This window comes from Xenopus laevis, chromosome 5L (genome assembly GCF_017654675.1).
Source record: "Xenopus laevis strain J_2021 chromosome 5L, Xenopus_laevis_v10.1, whole genome shotgun sequence".
In the NCBI taxonomy this organism is placed as follows: domain Eukaryota; kingdom Metazoa; phylum Chordata; class Amphibia; order Anura; family Pipidae; genus Xenopus; species Xenopus laevis.
This window is the reverse complement of record NC_054379.1, coordinates 90,591,879-90,610,014: the sequence shown is the minus strand read 5'-3', so window position 1 is coordinate 90,610,014 and position 18,136 is coordinate 90,591,879. Positions and strand designations below refer to the sequence as shown.

The 18,136-nt window shown below is 37.8% G+C and overlaps 1 protein-coding gene across 4 annotated transcripts in view; it reads right to left on the bottom strand.

Annotated features, from left to right (window-relative positions):
• snx14.L (sorting nexin 14 L homeolog) overlaps window positions 1-11,786 on the bottom strand; it is a 56,917-nt gene extending 45,131 nt beyond the window's left edge. The window contains exons 1-8 of one of the 4 annotated variants that reach the window (XM_018261830.2): window positions 10,671-11,786; window positions 9,231-9,351; window positions 8,059-8,132; window positions 7,890-7,968; window positions 7,133-7,176; window positions 5,199-5,286; window positions 4,271-4,355; window positions 1,387-1,543 (exon numbers count right to left, since the gene is read on the bottom strand). In XM_018261830.2, coding sequence (XP_018117319.1) covers window positions 1,387-1,543; window positions 4,271-4,355; window positions 5,199-5,286; window positions 7,133-7,176; window positions 7,890-7,968; window positions 8,059-8,132; window positions 9,231-9,351; window positions 10,671-10,807 — 785 coding nt within the window. In that variant the 5' untranslated portion in view covers window positions 10,808-11,786. 4 annotated transcript variants of the gene reach the window in all.
• Between the last annotated feature and the right edge of the window lie 6,350 nt (window positions 11,787-18,136).

Here is an 18,136-nt window from a genome sequence, read left to right as displayed (position 1 = left end):
TCTCCTTCATACCAAGTTTCATGGACCCACTTCAGTTTGCCTACCGTTCCAACAGAGCGACAAAGGATGCCATTTCCCACGTGCTGCATACCACCCTCAGCCACGAGGATAAGAAACAGGGGAACTATGTGAGGATGTTGTTTATTGATTACAGTTCAGCATTCAATATAATACTACCCTGCAGACTGTTCACTAAACTGAAGGATTTAGGACTTAACAGCCATTTGTGTGCGTGGGTGTTGGACTTTCTCACAGGTAGAACGCAGGTAGTGAAAGTTGGCAACTGTGTCTCTAACAGCATTACTATTAATACTGGAGCTCCACAAGGGTGTGGTCTTAGCCCCCTGCCGTACTCTCTCTACACCCATGACTGTGTGGCCACACATCGCTTAAACGCTACTGTGAAGTTTGCTGATGACACAGCTGTGTCGAGGACCGCAAAGCCCTTCAGACAGTAACACATGCAGCAGATCGCTGCTGCAGGTCAGCTCTTCCATCTTTGCTGAACATTTACACCACGAGATGCAGGACCAAAGCCCTCAGGATTCTCAAGGACCCATCACATCCCAGTAATGGACTATTTTACCTACTTAAATGAGGGAAGGGATTTCAGTATCCTGGCCAAGACTGAGAGACTTAAAAGAAGTTTCTATCCTCAGGCCATTAGACTGCTACACCAGGACATGCCACCTTACCGATAATCTCCCATATCCTTCCACCCTCTTCTTTTTCTCACTTGTACCTATTTGATCTATGTGACACACTACGTCACCACAATACAGTACAGCTTTTTTTATACTGTCATATATTGCACTGATGTTTTTTATATTTACATATTTTTTATACAATCTTCACTCACTGTCACTTATGTAGATAACTTGGTTCATGTCACTTTACACATAATCTCCGACCCCTTCTTGTTCTCACTTGCACCTACTTGACCTATGTGACACACTACATCACCACAATACAGTACTACACAATTCACAAACTATGCACTTTAATACTTTGTACTGTTACTGCACCTTTTCTTTTTTTTATTTTCTCATAGTACAGTCCATTTACGTTTACATTTATTTCACCGTCACCTCATGTAACATGGTTATTGTATGTACTGCACTGCACTGCTGTTTTCTTCTTAGAATTCTTGTTGTTATGGTAATCCTTTTGTACTTAGTTGTAGTATTTAACTGGTATGTTTTTAATTTTGCAGTCTAAAAAAGTGGATCAGGATGCATTTCACTGCATGTTGTACCTGTATAACTATGCATGTGACAAATAAAGAATCTGATCTATCTAATTTAAGAAATAACAGTTTATAAAGTTTGTAAGTATGGGAATATAAGCATTATACGTCTTGCCTTTGCAATAAATGATAACACTCACCTACTGTCAGTTGATTTTGGAGGCAAAATAAAAGGGAACAGAAGTTCTGTAAGTTTTCTGAGGTAGAATAACTCATCTCTCCTGCTTCTTAAGGCAACATGAAGATCCGGCCCATATTCCTCTAAGGCAGCCTGCTGCAGATACTCTGAGTTTTTCACTAATAAAGAAATGTAATCAGTTAAAATGTGTACATATACCAAAATGAAGTTTTTTTTTTAGCAATAACCCCTCCACTTTGTGCATGTGTTTCTTGTGCAAAAAAATTATAGGGAACCACAGCCCTTCCATTAATATATTTTATTGTAAATTATACTGTGCAAACTGTTTGTGCCATGTAAACATACTCTTTGCACAGTATAACTCACAATTAAACATTTTAATGGAAGGGATGTGGTTCCTTATTAAATTAAATGTCATTGTGCTTGCCTCCATTCTATTGCATGTGGACTTTAGTACAATGGATCAGGCTGTTAAAAGCTTATTGCAGTAACACCCCTACAACTGCAGCAGAGTTACAAGTCGGTAAGTCGGTAAGTGCACATAAGTTTGTTCTGAAACAATTAACTGGAAACCCATCCAGAAAGCTTTGAAATACAGGAATGCTGTTTCCCGTGTCATATTTAAACATATAGCTCTTCTTCGTGCTCTCTCTATGATAGTAAGACAGTACTTTGCAATAAGTTAGCATAAACCCTCATTCAGAAAAACCCAGGTTCCAAATATATCCTTGAAAGTGCTTAAATGAGAAGAAAAGGCTAAAACATCAGTAAACCCTCAATGTAATGCTGATCTGATTTCTCGGTTAAAAGAAACACAGCATGTCTTTACTGCTATTGTGTACACATGGGCTTCTGTATCAGACTTCCTGTTTTTTTGCTTAAACCTCCAGGGCTAGGGCATGCTCAGTTTGCTCCTCTCTCCCCTCCCCTTCCCTCCCTGCTGTAATCTGAGCACAGAGCTATGAGTAAACAGGGAGAGACTCAGACAGAGAGAGTTATAGAGCTGTTTACTCGGGTATGATAAAGCATTCTGCAGAATATAGTGTTATAGCTTGCACTATTGTGGCTAATCTATTGGCAATTAAATGCTTTGGTAGGTTTTCTTCTCCTTTAAAGATCATTTAAATTATAGTATATTTTAAGATTTGAAATGCTAACAATGAATGCTAACAAGCTAATTTTCCTGTAGATTGGACTGTCATTTACTGAAACAAAACAAAGTATCCTTTTCACATATCAACATGAATTTATGTTGTAAATGGGTTACCCAACTAACATTTCTGAATTAAGGCTGTCATGCAAAGAAGAGTAGGGCAAAATACTTCAATAGTGGTGTTAATGATTGATATCAGATTATAGGAAGCATTTGCTTGCAGTTATTGCTGCTAAAAGTTAAGTTTAAGGGCATTGCCGAAAGTGGAACATATCTTGCCATACATTTTGGGTTCTGAGAATTACTACAAGGAAACACTGAAATCATATGAAAATGATTATGTACAAAGGTACTTTCACAAGATTGCATGATTTGAGTATTTGAGTATTTACCCTACAACAATACTCAACAACCGCCATGACCCGCCATGTTTGTCACTGCCTTTGGAGTGAAGCCACTTTATCACATGGGTCATGGATATGTTTGTTCATTAAATAAATGCAGTAATGATTTAAAAACTCTATGTTATAGTCTTACTCAGGCTATTTTTATTTACTTTTATATTTTATAAATGATCCTAAACCACACAGTGTGACAAATATACAATAGTAGGGGAAATCAGGAGGGCGACAAATACTTTTTCACATCACTGTATACTTACTTATTCTACAGTAGTTTTAAAATTAACACGTGACTATTCCCATATTCCCAATGCAAAGATCGTTTCTTTTTTTGCATAACCTGATCCACTGATGCCATGCCTTAATCCAACTAGCCATAAAACATGCATGACAATTAAATAGCCACTTTCTGGCAGGCAGCACATCCTTTTGTAATAAAAGTTGTTATATTGTTTGCACCTCAGGAAGTCTTGCTACACTGTGCCACCTGATATTCCGATGCCGAGTTTGGGTTTATTGTGCCAATTACTAGACCTACACCAGGGCCTACAATATCTATTTTTACCTGCCTAGATAGTCAGATTTGCTATCTGGACCCAACCCACAACAGTTTTGTTTCCCTTACCACCTCCTGCCCTAGTTAAAGGAAGTAATGTCATGAGAGAATATCTGTTTTTAGGAAAGCAAATTGAAAGACGTTACAACATGCTAGTACATCAACCCCCACTCCATCTGCACTTGACAAACCACTACCCACCAAGTACCTACCATAACCCACAGGTACCCCACTTGCAGCAAAACTCTAAAATTTGAGAATCTGCATGTTGTACAACACATAATATGGCTTATTAAACAAAGTCAACAATTACTTGATTACAAGTAACCCGTTAAACATTTTGGAACCACTATTCTTACATCCAAGTCATGAAAAAGCACAACAATCCAATTAATCATTAGGTGTCCAGATATGTACAGATATGTGTTAGAAAGATTTCCAGTATCAGTGTGCACACCACCCACTAGAGCCATAAAGGTCAGAAATTAATCAGTAATAGTGTCAGGTTAGGGTGTACAAGCCCCAAACCTATACAGTATAGCGGAAAAGACAGCAAGTACTCAGATATATTGTTTTTTATGTCTTGCAGCCTTGTATCAACACCATGCTTCAGACTTGGAAGGCTACCAATGAAGGACTGGATCTGTGCACCCTTAAATTATTTAGGCAGCTAGAATGCTCATCTCCTCTTTTTCAATATCTATGTAAGCTGCTACTTTAAAAAGGAAATAAGTGGATACAACCTAATCAAAGAAAAAAACAGCATTTCTTTCACCTTTTTGCCTCGCTTTTGCAATTAGTTCAATATGCTTCATAGCAGCTTTCAACAATTTTTGTGTAATAACAGATGGGATATCCACCTAAAATTATATAAGAAAGGGAAAATAGTTAGGCTATATAATGCACTGCAAATTGTCTATGTTTACTTGATATTGCATGTAGACCCCTAGATATGAAAAACCAAGGCATGTTTTTGCTTAAAAAAACTCATGATGTGTGTGGAGTTTGGTTAAGACCATACAGACATTTACATGTGGTGACAACAAGTGGTTTATTAATTTAACTTTCCTGAAAAAGCAATTCACAATAATGACAGTTAAATACGTGGGAAGACTGGAGGATTAAAGGGGTTGTTGGCCTTCCAAACACTTTTTTCAGTTCAGTTGCTTTCACCAGAAATAAAGATTTTTTTTTGTTACTTTCCATCTTTTTATTTTTTTACCGTTTTTCCAAAATCTAAGTTTAAAGTTTAATTTCCCTGTCTCTGGTGTTTCAGTCTGGCAGCTCAGTAATTCAAGTGTACACACTATACTGTTACAATTATGCAACATTTAGTTGATACATTTTTTCAGCAGTATTAACAACTATTATATCAATTCTAACAGCTTATATCAATTCTAACAGCTGCCTTTAATGAAACCAAGAGATTCTGCTCAGCAGGGACAAAAATAACAAATGTATCAACTAAATGTATCAAATAATAACAGTCTACAGGGTCGGCGACCCCCCCGAGCTTCTTTAGAAGGTGAAAAATTACACTTTACACTTCAATATTAGAAAAACAATCACCTATAGAAAATAGAAAGTAATTGGAAAAAAATGTTATTTCTGGTAAGCTATCTGAAACCAACTGAACTGAAACATTTTTGGAAGGTGAACAACCTCTTTAAATAAACAGCTACAAGCAAAAATAAAATCACTACCTTCTGTATTCTTCGAACAAGCACAGATGCAAAGAAGCGCAATGACAGTCTCAATTCATCTACAAATGACTCGTCTTCAGTAATATCCCTGAAAGAAGTAAAAAAAAAAAAGAGAAATGAAGATCATGAACTATATCCTCAAACAGATGTATTATGGAATAGATGATATACAACTATAAAGGGCAAGTATATATTACTGATCACTAGTCTTGCATCTGTGATTTTTTTCATTTTCAACATGTCTCTGCAGATAAACTAGATCCTTTGACCCATATCAATACATACATCTAGACATAGGGTGTTGTTTAATATAAGACACTAAGGGGCCTATTTATGATGCTTTGAAAACACTGGAGAAAAACATCACCAGTAATGGCCTACAAGTTCAAAAACAAAAGGATAGATCTGATTGGTCGGTAAGGAAACATGGCGGGTGATATTTTTCTCCAATGTTTTACACAGCATGATAAATATGACCCTAAATTTGCCCATGAGCAGTTACCCATAGGAACCAATCAGCAGGTACTGTAAAGTTTACTAATCGCCTGTTTAAAAACAAACTTCTTATCAGTTGCTATGGGTTACTGCTACCGGGCAAACTTAGTGCCTTTTATTAAACATAGGGGGATATTTTGTTAAAACCTTTCCAAAAGTCAAGGTCATCTCAGGTATGTTGGCAGTTCTACCAATCAATTGATTGGGTTAATCATGAAGTCCAGAATTTAACTTTTTTATGGAAAGGTACAAGTTTAACTACAATGTTCTTTAGATACTACATGGCTCATTTGACATAAGCAAACTGTATCAGTGCTGGATGATTCATTCAAACCTTGAAGAACACAGAGCACTCGTGAGACTTTAATTTATGTGCAATAATAGATGGTTTAAGTTGACGTTTCGGTCCTAAACAGAGGTCATTTATCAACACATAACAAACAATTCCCCAAACCAAATCAACTGAAATAGTCAGTAGTGAGTAAAAATTGGCACCTAAAACCAACCCCCACAACATCATTGGTGTGAAGTATACAACGTAGATAACATCACAATGTATAGATAGTTAAGCTAATAATCAAAGGGAAAGGAGCGCATTTAAAGTGCAGCGAAGTAGCATGTCCAAGTGATATATAAAATCAGAGTAGAATATAGTCAAATAGATATAAATAAGGAGACATAAGAGGAGGATTGAAGTGACCACCATATGCAGAGTCTTCAGCACAGCTATAGGTTAGCAAAGTGGCAGCGTATGTAACACCTCAGTGTCATGCGGTTATCCTGGGAAACCAAATATGTGAATAGACTCTGTAAAGAAAAATAGCCACAAGGGCAGATTGCAGAACTATACCTGGTGTTGAAAGACTGTATACTTATCATGGATACCTGTGCTGAGCAGTGTGGGGTGGGGGGGGGGCACCTGAGAGTCTGGCACATTAGTATTATAGACTATAGACTATATTTAAAAAAATGTTAAATAATGAGGGACAGGTTAGCCTATTACTGGAGGCGTATAATGGTCATATGAGTTACCAAGTAAAGAGCAACACTCACTACTGACTATTTAAGTTAGTTTGAGGAACGGTTTATGATGTCTTAAAACGTTGACTTACACCATTAAAGTTTTGCACATAAACACAGGAGTGCTCTGTGTTCTTAATGCTGATATTACTTTTGCAGCAGCACCTGGGCTTTTTTTGCCTTTTTTTAGGGGTGAGTGCCCTGGCTTCAGATGCTCTCTTTCTCTTTAAATATATATGTTTTCCACCGGATTACCATAGTGGTCAAAATATCTTCTACATTAGAATACAGAGAGGGCTTATTAACTGCTACCTACAGCCTTTAAAGCAATACAACTTTCAAAGAATCTAGAAAAAAAATCTTCTCTGCAGAATGTTTTAACAACATTTTCTCAATGGTAAAAACTACACAATACTCACCGATACCAGGGGTAAATAAAGTTTTCAAGCACTAATTCAAATACCTGCATAAAATGAAAACAGGATTAGGAATCAATTTACTCGTTATTCTATAGCATCATATAAACCTGCTGTATGAGTTGTGAGACATTTTTAGATTGTGAATTCTTTTAGGCAAGGCCAACTTTACCTATTCTATTGGTTATTGGTAGTATTGTATGTAAATCTGCGTGTTCAGTGTATATACCAATGTACTGTACAGCACTGCAGAATATGTAATGATAAAAATTATAATGTGATAACTGTGACTCCTAAAAGCAAACATTGTTCATATGTTCTTTACGTCCTGCATTTAACCACTTGTGAAGATCATCTTTTTATACAACCAAATCATTTAATGTATATTTTATATTAGAAACTATGTTTAATGAACCCTACTAAAAACATCTTTCTTTATATACAGTGCTTAAACCAATAAGTTGTCCCATACAACTGCTGCTGAAAGTGTTTGCAAGGGTAATAAACTTAATACATTTTACAAAAATATATACTACTTAGGGATATGATCTATTTTTTACACCAAATATTGCAATTGTGTTGCAACCTAGAGAAAGTTGGTAGTAACACATGGCAACAGAGTTATGCTTGAAATGGGTTCAGCTCATGGGACCCTATAGAATTCAAACAAATAAAGGATTGTTATTACACGACTGAGGCATATACAATAGAGGGGTGCAGTGAATAGCTTAGCACTTATTTAAAATTAAATAATACATACCTCTGACAGTGATGCATCAACCTTTGAAGGTACCTTCAGATTCAACCACGGCTGGTAGTTTTCCAGCTGAAGGGTAGGCCTGAAATTTGGTAGGTAAATACATAATTTTAGTCTTTTGCGGGTCCTACATTCATCTTATAATTTCTTCATCATCATGCTACCTACTTACCTGTGCCTTTTGCACTTAACTTTACCACACACAGCACAACTGTGACCTTGCGGAAAAAGCTCCTGCAGTTCCAGCTGCTGAAGAAAAGATAAAAGGTGATTTTATCATAATTATCAAATAAATACAGTGAAACCTCAATTTTACATTCCCTGATTTCCTCATTTTACATCTTTTTCTGTTGTAAAATCATGGAAATGTATCGGTGGGACATTTTCCCAAACGTAACAACATTATTTTCTGGTCCCCTGAAAAATGTAAAATTGGGTTCCTATTGTAATTCCCACTGTAAGATTGATTAAGGCTGGGACAACACCCATGACATGACACCGGCCATAGCCTTAAAACATTACACACATTATTTGGAACTACCAATGCAATTCAGAAGGTTTTATAAAATTAATTATAAAATTAAGTTGCAGAATGTCATTACATAGTACTTTTTTGTAAACTATCAAAGAAAAATTAAAACACTCCACTAGATTTTAAAATCTAATTCAGTGGACAAGGACCCCCCCCCCCCGAATCCTGACAAAATTACATACCTTTTTTTCTGTTAGTTGATTTTTTTTTAAATTACATTCTGAAATTTTTCATAAATATTTGAAACTTTTCCTTAAAAATTAAAAACGAAGTATTGCAATGCAAGTCTAAAAGAAAATCTTGTAATCATTTTTACTCTAGAATTTTAATAAATAATCATAAAGTGGCACAAATAAACACTTTTCTGCATTTAACATATGCAATTCCACATAAAATCCAATGCATTTATAAAGTTTGTAGTTGCTACAAATGATTGCGCAATACTAACAGACTAGGTTCTGGCACACTAGTTGCACACACTGATGAAAGCAAAAAAAAATGCTGAATGATGAAGTTTTTTTCAGAACAGTGCAGAATAGTGTAATGTGACTTTTTAGTACAATGTTTCTATATCTAAAGTTCAACACATTCTTTTCTGAAGAATTTAAATAATAAGCACTTCAAATGGAAGACTTCATGTAAAGAATTTAAATAATAAGCACTTCAAATGGAAGACTTCATGTAAAGTGTTATGTAAAGTGACCCCCATTTAAAAGCTTTAAAAAAAAACAGAAGATGACTGTAAAAAATACAGTTATGAATTGCTTTTTGTGTGTAAAAAAAACACAGACAAATATGTTCTGTAAGATTACCTTTGGCTTGAACTTTATGTTAAACAGTATATTTGGAAGGAGGGATTCAGGGCCCAATAAACAGTAGAATGTAACAACACCAGCAAGAAATGACCAGAAGATCATAAGAACGTGGATATATCTACAAAACAGAAACAAAAAAACAAATGAATCTATTTGTGACAAAGGTATCCTATAGTAAAAAGAATCTACAGTATACTATTTATAGATAAGTCAAGAAGTTAAAACCAGGAGATAGTTGAGATGTTGTGTTTTCAACTAGGACACTAAACCTCAAACCACCAAACAAACCCGTTCTGAATCCTGCCCTTCTGTGGTATGTTTGAATTATACTGAAATCTATAGTCAAAACAGTGAGATCTGTTATTGGGTGTATCTCATGGACACACGTACATTAAGGGCTCTTACTCACGGCCGTTTTCTCCTGCACTCCCCTATGTTGCATTTCTTCCGTTCAAGTCGCAGGGGAGCGCAGGACTAGACGCACTCAATTGTTGTGAAGGGGCTGTACTCACACAGACGCATGTAAGTGCCAAACGCAGGTGCAACGCAGCATCTTGCATTCGGCGCATACATGCATCAGTGTGAGTACAGCACCCTTCACAATAATTGAGTGCGTCTGCTCCTGCACTTCCCTGCGGCTGAACGGAAGAAAATCGCTGTGTGTAAGAGCCCTAACTGGGTTTTCATTTGGAGGGGTTGAACTTGATGGACTTTGTCTTTTTTCAACCCAATTTAACTATGTAACTATGTAACTATGTAACCGAAACCCCTGCAAATATATCAAGTAAAAATCCACTTTAAGGCCTCCCTGTTAAGAGAATGGCACAGCACGAGAGAAACATACGAACTGTACGAAAATGAAGAAATACCAATAACACTTTAAGCACCCGGTGGCCTTAAATGTTCCATAAATGAAGCCAAAAGGTGGCTCTTTAAATGAGATCTCCATCCAAAAACAGCTTTTCTAATAATGAAAGGAAATGTCATTCTAAACAACTGCCCCAAATATTGCCCTTTAAACTCAACTTATCAATGTGTGTAAACTTATTGGATTTTATCATCTTTGCACTACTGACTGTGACTCCTGGAACAATGTGCAGGTTTTGGGTGGAAATCCCCTTTAAAGCTCATTCCTCCTTTAAAATACAGCAGAAATAGACATGCATGCAACTAGACAATCAATGCAAGTAGTTCCCCTACATTTCCTAAATAAAAAAAAAACAGCCTAAGAGGAGAAGGTGCTGCTGGCTCCTTTCAGGGCTGTTAGCAAAAGGGATAGGGTGGGGGTAGTGTGTTCCTGCCAGAAGTGGAGAAGCAGTAAGTCTGTTACAGGAAGTATCAGTCAATGAGAGAGAATAGCCGGTGTGTAATTGGGCAAATTGTGGAGTGCAGAATCTGTCATGGCCCCAGCAGGGATTGGCGGAGAACTCCTCGTACCTTTTCAGCAGCATGGTGGCCAGCATAAAGAAGAGAACTATGAAGCAGGACAGCGGGTACTGCCTGCACATTTCCCGCAGGGTCCCCATCCGGAATCGCTGCCTGATAAACATCCACAATTCCCAGGCCGCTACCATGACAGCGCCTCGTAAAACGCAGCAGCACCCAGTCTCTTCCTGTCAGTCCGGGGAAATCAGACACAGAGCGTACGTAACGCAAGGGGTGGGGCTTGAAAGCGAAGCAAAGGCGGGGCTTTTGTTGCACAGCTAAAGTTGGTATTTTGCGTTTGAGAGTGTTTTTAGAGCTGCGCTTGCGCAGAGAGGGTTCCGCAAGACTTTTAGACACTACAGGAAGCATATACGCACATTAGCTTCATTAAATGTGACATCCATATCATAAGATTGAAAGAAAACTGTTTTAAAAGGCAGTCCTTTAGGTTTACTCTCTCCTACCGATCTTTCCACAGTCTCTCAGCCGTATCCAATTCCAAAACAAAGATAGAATCAGCGCGTACAGCAACGGAGAAACCAGAAAGCCAAAATCAATCAGTGCAGCACGTTTCAATATTGTGAAAGCACCTGGTGTTAAAAATGTTCACTCAGGTGTAGTTTCCCTTTAAATTCTCCTTTAGTAGTAGTGATACATGCAGTCAGTTCTTTACATCCAATCAGGTTCAGACTGGGGGGGGGGCCGTAGCCCACCGGGACCGCTGGTCCAGGACCCCCTACTGCGACGTGCCAAGCTTGGCGCGACTGTGTGAATGCGTCGCTCGGTGAACATGCGCAGAAGGCGTTGCGCATCAACAAAAACTTTTTTTTCCTCCAAAATGTAAATAGGAGAGGGGGGTCTGGCCCACCGGGTTTTTTCCCGGTGTCCCACTGGGCCAGTCCGACACAGCATCCATCAGTTTCCACCACCATATGGCCAAATTTCCTACTTACAAGACGACCACTTGATATATTGGCAGTAATTTTAGCAGATCCCACTGTTCCTCTAGGTCCGCTTCTTTTACTCCCATTTAGAGAAATCTAAATAGTGTAACACCATTTATTCAATTTGAAACAAATTTTGTTTTATATTTGGTTGTTTGAAGTCAATCACAAATATATACAGAAATATCACAGGTTGTTTGCGCTTATTGAGGGACCCTGTCAGTGTGTGTTCCCCTCGTGGCTTCCCCTGCGATCGGGTGTGACGTCACTTCCTGACACAGTTCGCCTACCAATGGGCTTCCTTCCATATCATAAAAGAACATTTTCACAGATTTTTTTTGCTACAAACCAAGTGTGAGGAGAATGAAGCCGGGTTACTTTTAAAAAATCAAAAAGCTTCATAACTAGGTCAGATCGATATTAGGGGTGATTTAAGATATTTAGACCTTGATTGGAGTAATGAGGTATATCCCTGTAGAATAATAGGCCCGGGTATTTCAAGCAGCCCAACCAGACCTCACCCCGGCACTATATACGAAGTACATGGACTTATAGGGGTGACTTTATGTATATTCCATATTTATATATTCATATTTATATATGGTACATAGGGCATTTTGCCAATAAGGCTTGCCCACTCCAGAACTGTCAACTTTTAAAGTAACAGTTCAGTGTTAAAATAAAAACAATAGGTTTTGCAAAATAAAAAATGTTTCTAATAGAGTTAGTTAGCCAAAAATGTAATGTATAAAGACTGGAGTGACTGGATGTCTAACATAATGGCCAGAACACAACTTCCTGCTTTTCAGCTCTCTAACTCTAAGTCAGTCAGCGACTTGAAGGGGGGCCACATTGGACATAACTGTTCAGTGAGTTTGCAATTTATCATTACCATTCAGCTTAGATTCAAAAGCAACATTTATGACCCATGTGGCCCCCCTCAAGTCACTGATTGGTTACTGTCTGGCAACCAATAAGTGGAAACCAAGAAAGCTGCAAAGAAGGAAGTAGTGTACTGGCTATTATGTTACACCTCCAGCCTTTATACATTACAATTTGGCCTAACTATATTAGAAATATTTTTTTTATTTTGCACAGCCTATCTATTTAGCCAGTTTTTATTTTTACAATGAACAATTCCTTTAAATATTTCTTACTGGCAGGCCAGGATTTATGGAAAGGCCACCTAGGCCCGGGCCTAGGGCGGCATGATTTTAGGGGGGTGGCATGCTGCCCAACCACACCCACATTGGTTCAAAAACACTGGGGATGCGCTGGAGATACGATCATTTTTTAAAATTTCCCGTGCGACAATCCCCATTGCTCCTGTCCAGATGAAAATTTGCACGGATAAAGGGGACAGGGGCAACGAACGGCTAGATATAGATATAGATATATAGATATATAGATTAATTAATCTTTAGGGAATCTTTTATATACATGTGCGTGTACAGTCAGTTTCGATCGGAAACTATGGGTTGAACTTCCATTAATTTATATAGTAGTTATATGGACAGGCTTAGATATCCTAGTGGGTTGTCCTTTTACTCAACCCAGAAAAAGAGTAGAAGGACAACCCACTAGGATATCTAAGCCTGTCCATATAACTACTATATAAATTAATGGAAGTTCAACCCATAGTTTCCGATCGAAACCGACTGTACACGCACATATATATATATAAAAGATTCCCTAAAGATTAAAGTGGACCTGTCACCTACACATAAAAAGCTGCATAATGAAAGTCCTTTGCAAATTAAATATGAAACCCCAAAAATATTTTTCATTAAAATATCCATACCTGTTATAAAGGTGTTTAAATATCTAAACTGTCAATCAAATATTACCTGCCCCGCCTCTATGCCCGTGGCATAGAGGAGGGGCAGTCAATTACTTTCATTTTCCATTCAGCACTTCCTACATGTCACTGCTCTCCTCACATTCCCCCTTCCCTCCTCAGGCTCTATAATTGTGTAGGGCACTGCACATGGACATTACGTCCCCCATTCTGGTGCATACACAAGATTTTGGGGTGATACACAATTTCCCTTAATAACCCTTAATAAATGTGTCCACAAAATGGCTGCCTGCCTGCTTGATGTTATTGTATAATTCCAAGACAGAAGGAAACAAAATTTAAATAATAAATACAATGTTAGTAAAGTTTATTTTGCTCAACTAACATGAATTTGAAATTATTTCTTAGGGTGACAGGTCCCCTTTAATCTATATACAGTATATATATATATATATATATATATATATATATATATATATATATATATATATATATATATATATATATATATATATAAATAGAAAAACACTCGCACTCAGATCCAGTCTTGAAGATACTGTGGGTGCTGGGTCAAAGCTTCGGCATACAATCATCAGATAAGGACCCGCACTCCAATATTTCGTGGAAAAAAAGGTTTTTATTACAACTTGTGCATCCAACGTTTCGGCCCTTGATAAAGGCCCATACAAGGGCCGAAACGTTGGATGCACAAGTTGTAATAAAAACCTTTTTTTGCCACGAAATATTGGAGTGCGGGTCCTTATCTGATGATTATATATATATATATATATATATATATATATATATATATATATATATATATATATATATATATATATATATATATATATATATATAAAAAACGAATAAATATCAAAATCCCCCCTTCTTTTTCCTTTTTCTCCCCTTCACATTCCCATACATGGGTGCATACACCAATTTATATATTTTTTAGTACATTTAAATATAAATACAGCATAGAGAAGAAAAAATCAAAATAAGATCTAAATTAAATTATAGGAGTTGATTTGCCTTAGGATAAACCCTATAGTAAGGATTTAAGGTATTATCACATTGCTACACTTCAACTCCAATTGACAACTATATGCAATTTCCAAGGCTAGATAATTCCCTTTCCCTTCTTTTGTTTTATACATTTTAGCAGAGTGTGGTTGGTTTTATTGATTTATAAAACATAATAAAGTACAAGAAAATATATGTATATATTTTTTAGCTGTAAGAACTCTGATAACCAACAGAGGTCGCTAGAGATCTATAGTATATAATGCATGTGTTCGATCCATTTTGTATGCCTGATTAAGGGAAGGTGTTCCCGAAACGCGTAAGGCCTATGTACCTTTGCAGTACTCTACAATAAAAACCTGTTTTTTACCGGAGTGCCATCCTCCTGTTCGTATAATTACTGTTGGCAGTGGGGACACTGCGGACTGAGCACCCGGCATTACAGAGGAGCAGCTAAGTGGTGGTGAGTTGAAGCGGTCCTTATCGTTTTTGAGAGATAACTATAAAAATCATAGAAAGGTGTCAGTATCAAGTAGTTGCTGCACCGAGAATAGTTCCCCTGAAAGCCCAGCCCTGCAAACCTTTGCGCAGCTGACCCACTGACACATCTAACTGATTTGCCTTGCTTCTCTGATGCTGGGCTGGGGACAGAGCGATCCTTCCATAGGCTGAAGTCCTGTTTTCATTTGTTACTAGCCTATGGAATGATTGCACCGCCCCCAGCCCTTTGTCACTGAATCAACACAGAACATCATTTAGCAGTGTCGGAGGGTCAGGTTAACACAAGTTTTGTGGGGCTGGGGGCAGCTTTGGGGGGCTTTCAGGGGAACTATTCTGGGTGCAGCAACTACTTGATACTGACACGCTCCTATTATTTTTATAGGAACGTGTCGGTATCGCTTTAAGAACCAGCCAGGACTGGAGCAGACAAGATATGTTCTAGTGCTGCAAAAGGTAGGATCTGACTTTCTTTTTGAAAAATGTGAATGTTCCCTACAGAGGAATTGAAGGATAGAACTCCAGAGGTAAGGAGCCACAAGGCAGTTTAACGAGAAATAGCAGTTGGTGTGGATGATAGTGGCTCTGAGAGGAGGAGACAGGCAGGAACCTACAGGGAGACAAGTGAAGAATGAAGTGATATGGAGGAGTGACGGGCTTTGAATGTCAGCAGAAGCAGTTTGCGTGCTATTCTTTGCATAACAGACAGCCATGGCAGGGAATATACCAGTGGAGAAACAGGTTTCATCTTAGGAGAGAGCAGGAGGATTCTAGTAGCAGCGTTTAAGATTTATTGCAGGGGAAAGATTGATTGCAGGGGAGAGAGGTTTAAGTCTGGGAGTCCAGTTAGTAGGAGATTGCAGTAATAGGGATAGGATTTAACAGTGGCATTAATATGGTTTGAGAATGAAAGGGGTTGGTCTAACATATCCCCCAGACAGGATGCCGAAGAAACAGGATCAAAATAGACATATTGTGTAAAAAAAAAAAAAAAAAAATGTGCTAATGCATTATACTCTTTTGAATACAGGATTGTGCTTAAAGGGTAAGTAAACCTTTACAATAAGTGAATGTAAAATTGACGAGAGTGCTATTCTAAGCACTTTTGCAACGTACACATTATTCCTTTTTCATAGAATTAGCACTCATCGATTTCGCATTCACTTGTTTTAAAGGTTTACTTATCCTATAAAGGAACAGTAAGTTCAAAACATGAAAGTGTTTTAAAGTAATAAAAACTACAGCAGTAAAACTGCTGTGTTTGCTTCATAAACACTACTACTGTTTATATAAATAAGCTGCTGTGTAGCTATGGGGGCAGCCATTCAAAGGAGAAAAGGCTCATGTTACACAGTAAATATAGCATTTTTTTTCAATTTCCGCTATTGCTACAAAGCAGCTAGTTTATATGAACTATAGTAGTGTTTCTGAAGCAAACTTCAGTTTTACCAGTGCAGGGCAACAGTACATGATATTTTCATTAATATAAAAAGTAGTGTTTCGGGCTGATTTATTGAAAATTTCTGCAAAACCCCTACTTGTCCCGCCCATCTTTTCCATTTCCTGCTGCTACCAGCACACTGCACTGTAGGATAGGAACCAATCAGCAGCTAGGCTGACCTGATAGGTAACTGAAGCCAGTCTTTGCTTATGTGACAGCAGGGCTGTGATCGGCTATCCCCTGCCAACTGTGCTTCTGACAGGGACTTTTGGGGCATGCCCATCCCTCTTTTAAAACAGCGACTGTAGCAGAGCTATAAAGATATTGATTCTTAAACCCAGAGTGAAACCAGCACCATGTTATTCAATATTGCCTACTTGGGGGGGGGGGTATGCTATAAGTCTCCTTTAAAGTGGACCTGTCACCCAAACACAAAAAGCTGTATAATGAAGGTACTTTTTAAATTAAACATGAAATTCAATCTCTATTTTTTATTAAAACATCCATAGAGGCAGGGGAGACTATTACTTTCACTTTCCATTCAGCACTTTCTAGATGGCACAGCTTTCAACATATTCCCCGTTCTCTTCACCATTTAATTGTGTAACCAGTGGATGGGGATAGCATCAGGACCCCCATTCTGTTGATGAAAGGTTTGTCCCTTTAATGGTTGTCACCATAAAGTTCGGGTGGATAGATGAGCTCTGTGTTAGCTAGATTCAGTTTGAGGTAGTATTGGTTCACCCACAAAAAAATTACTAGGATGCCGTTAGAGATCTGGGTCTGAGTGGTAGTCTTAAATGATGGGAGTGTGCAGATAGATTTGGATCATACGTGAAAGAAAAGAGGGGTAGTAAAGATGAAGGAAAGAAAGATGAGAACATATAACGGATATGAGAAGGGAATTGGAATACAAAGGAAAAGCAAAAAGGGCACTGTGCAGCGCTACTTGTTTTCGGTGTACTAACACCGGGCTAAAGGGAGTACGGATTGAATTCACTCGAGGCTTGACATGCCACTTTTTGCTGCACTTTAAATGGCTTGAACCCATCCATGCCAACTTATGGGGTAGTATGAAGAAAATTGTGAACCACAGATTAAATCATTTATTTGATGCATGGTGTTTTTCTGGCAAATTTCTAAGGCTTTGGCATAATTGTTTAAATGTAGTGTTAAGCACATATGTGCCATTTCTTCATTGGGAAAAAAAAAAAAAATCATGAAATTGTGAAAAATCTATGTAAAAAATTGAAGTCAATAGTTTTTATGCAGAGTTATTGTACAAAATGCATCAGTCACTGCTTTTGGTTTTTTTTGGTCATGGTTTCACAAAAAATTCAAGCCTGGTCGAAAAATTTAATTCATCAGTACTCCGATGTGGTGACATTAAACAAGTTTGCTTTTTTGCTGGTGTGCAGCTCCCTCCTGACAACCTACTCAAACAATATCTGGAATAAAATCGCCAAATATCTGGGTTAGAAAATACCATCCAGGGGAGCTGGTTTTGAGATATTGATACAGTCCTATGCCTATGGAGCTTCCTACTGCTCCATAATGATCATAATTAATATGGCCTTGCTAGCCAAAATGGGTTAAGTTCTACTCGTTTGGTAAAGTACATGCCCAGATTAAAGAGAAAAATACCCCTCTCTTTTTGACATTATCACATGGTGGTAGTAGTACTTCTAACCTACAGTGCTGGAGTATTGGGATTTTTTCCGCATCTACATGAGTTCCCTAGCATTCGAAAGCAGTTTTTGGGTTAACAAAAGCT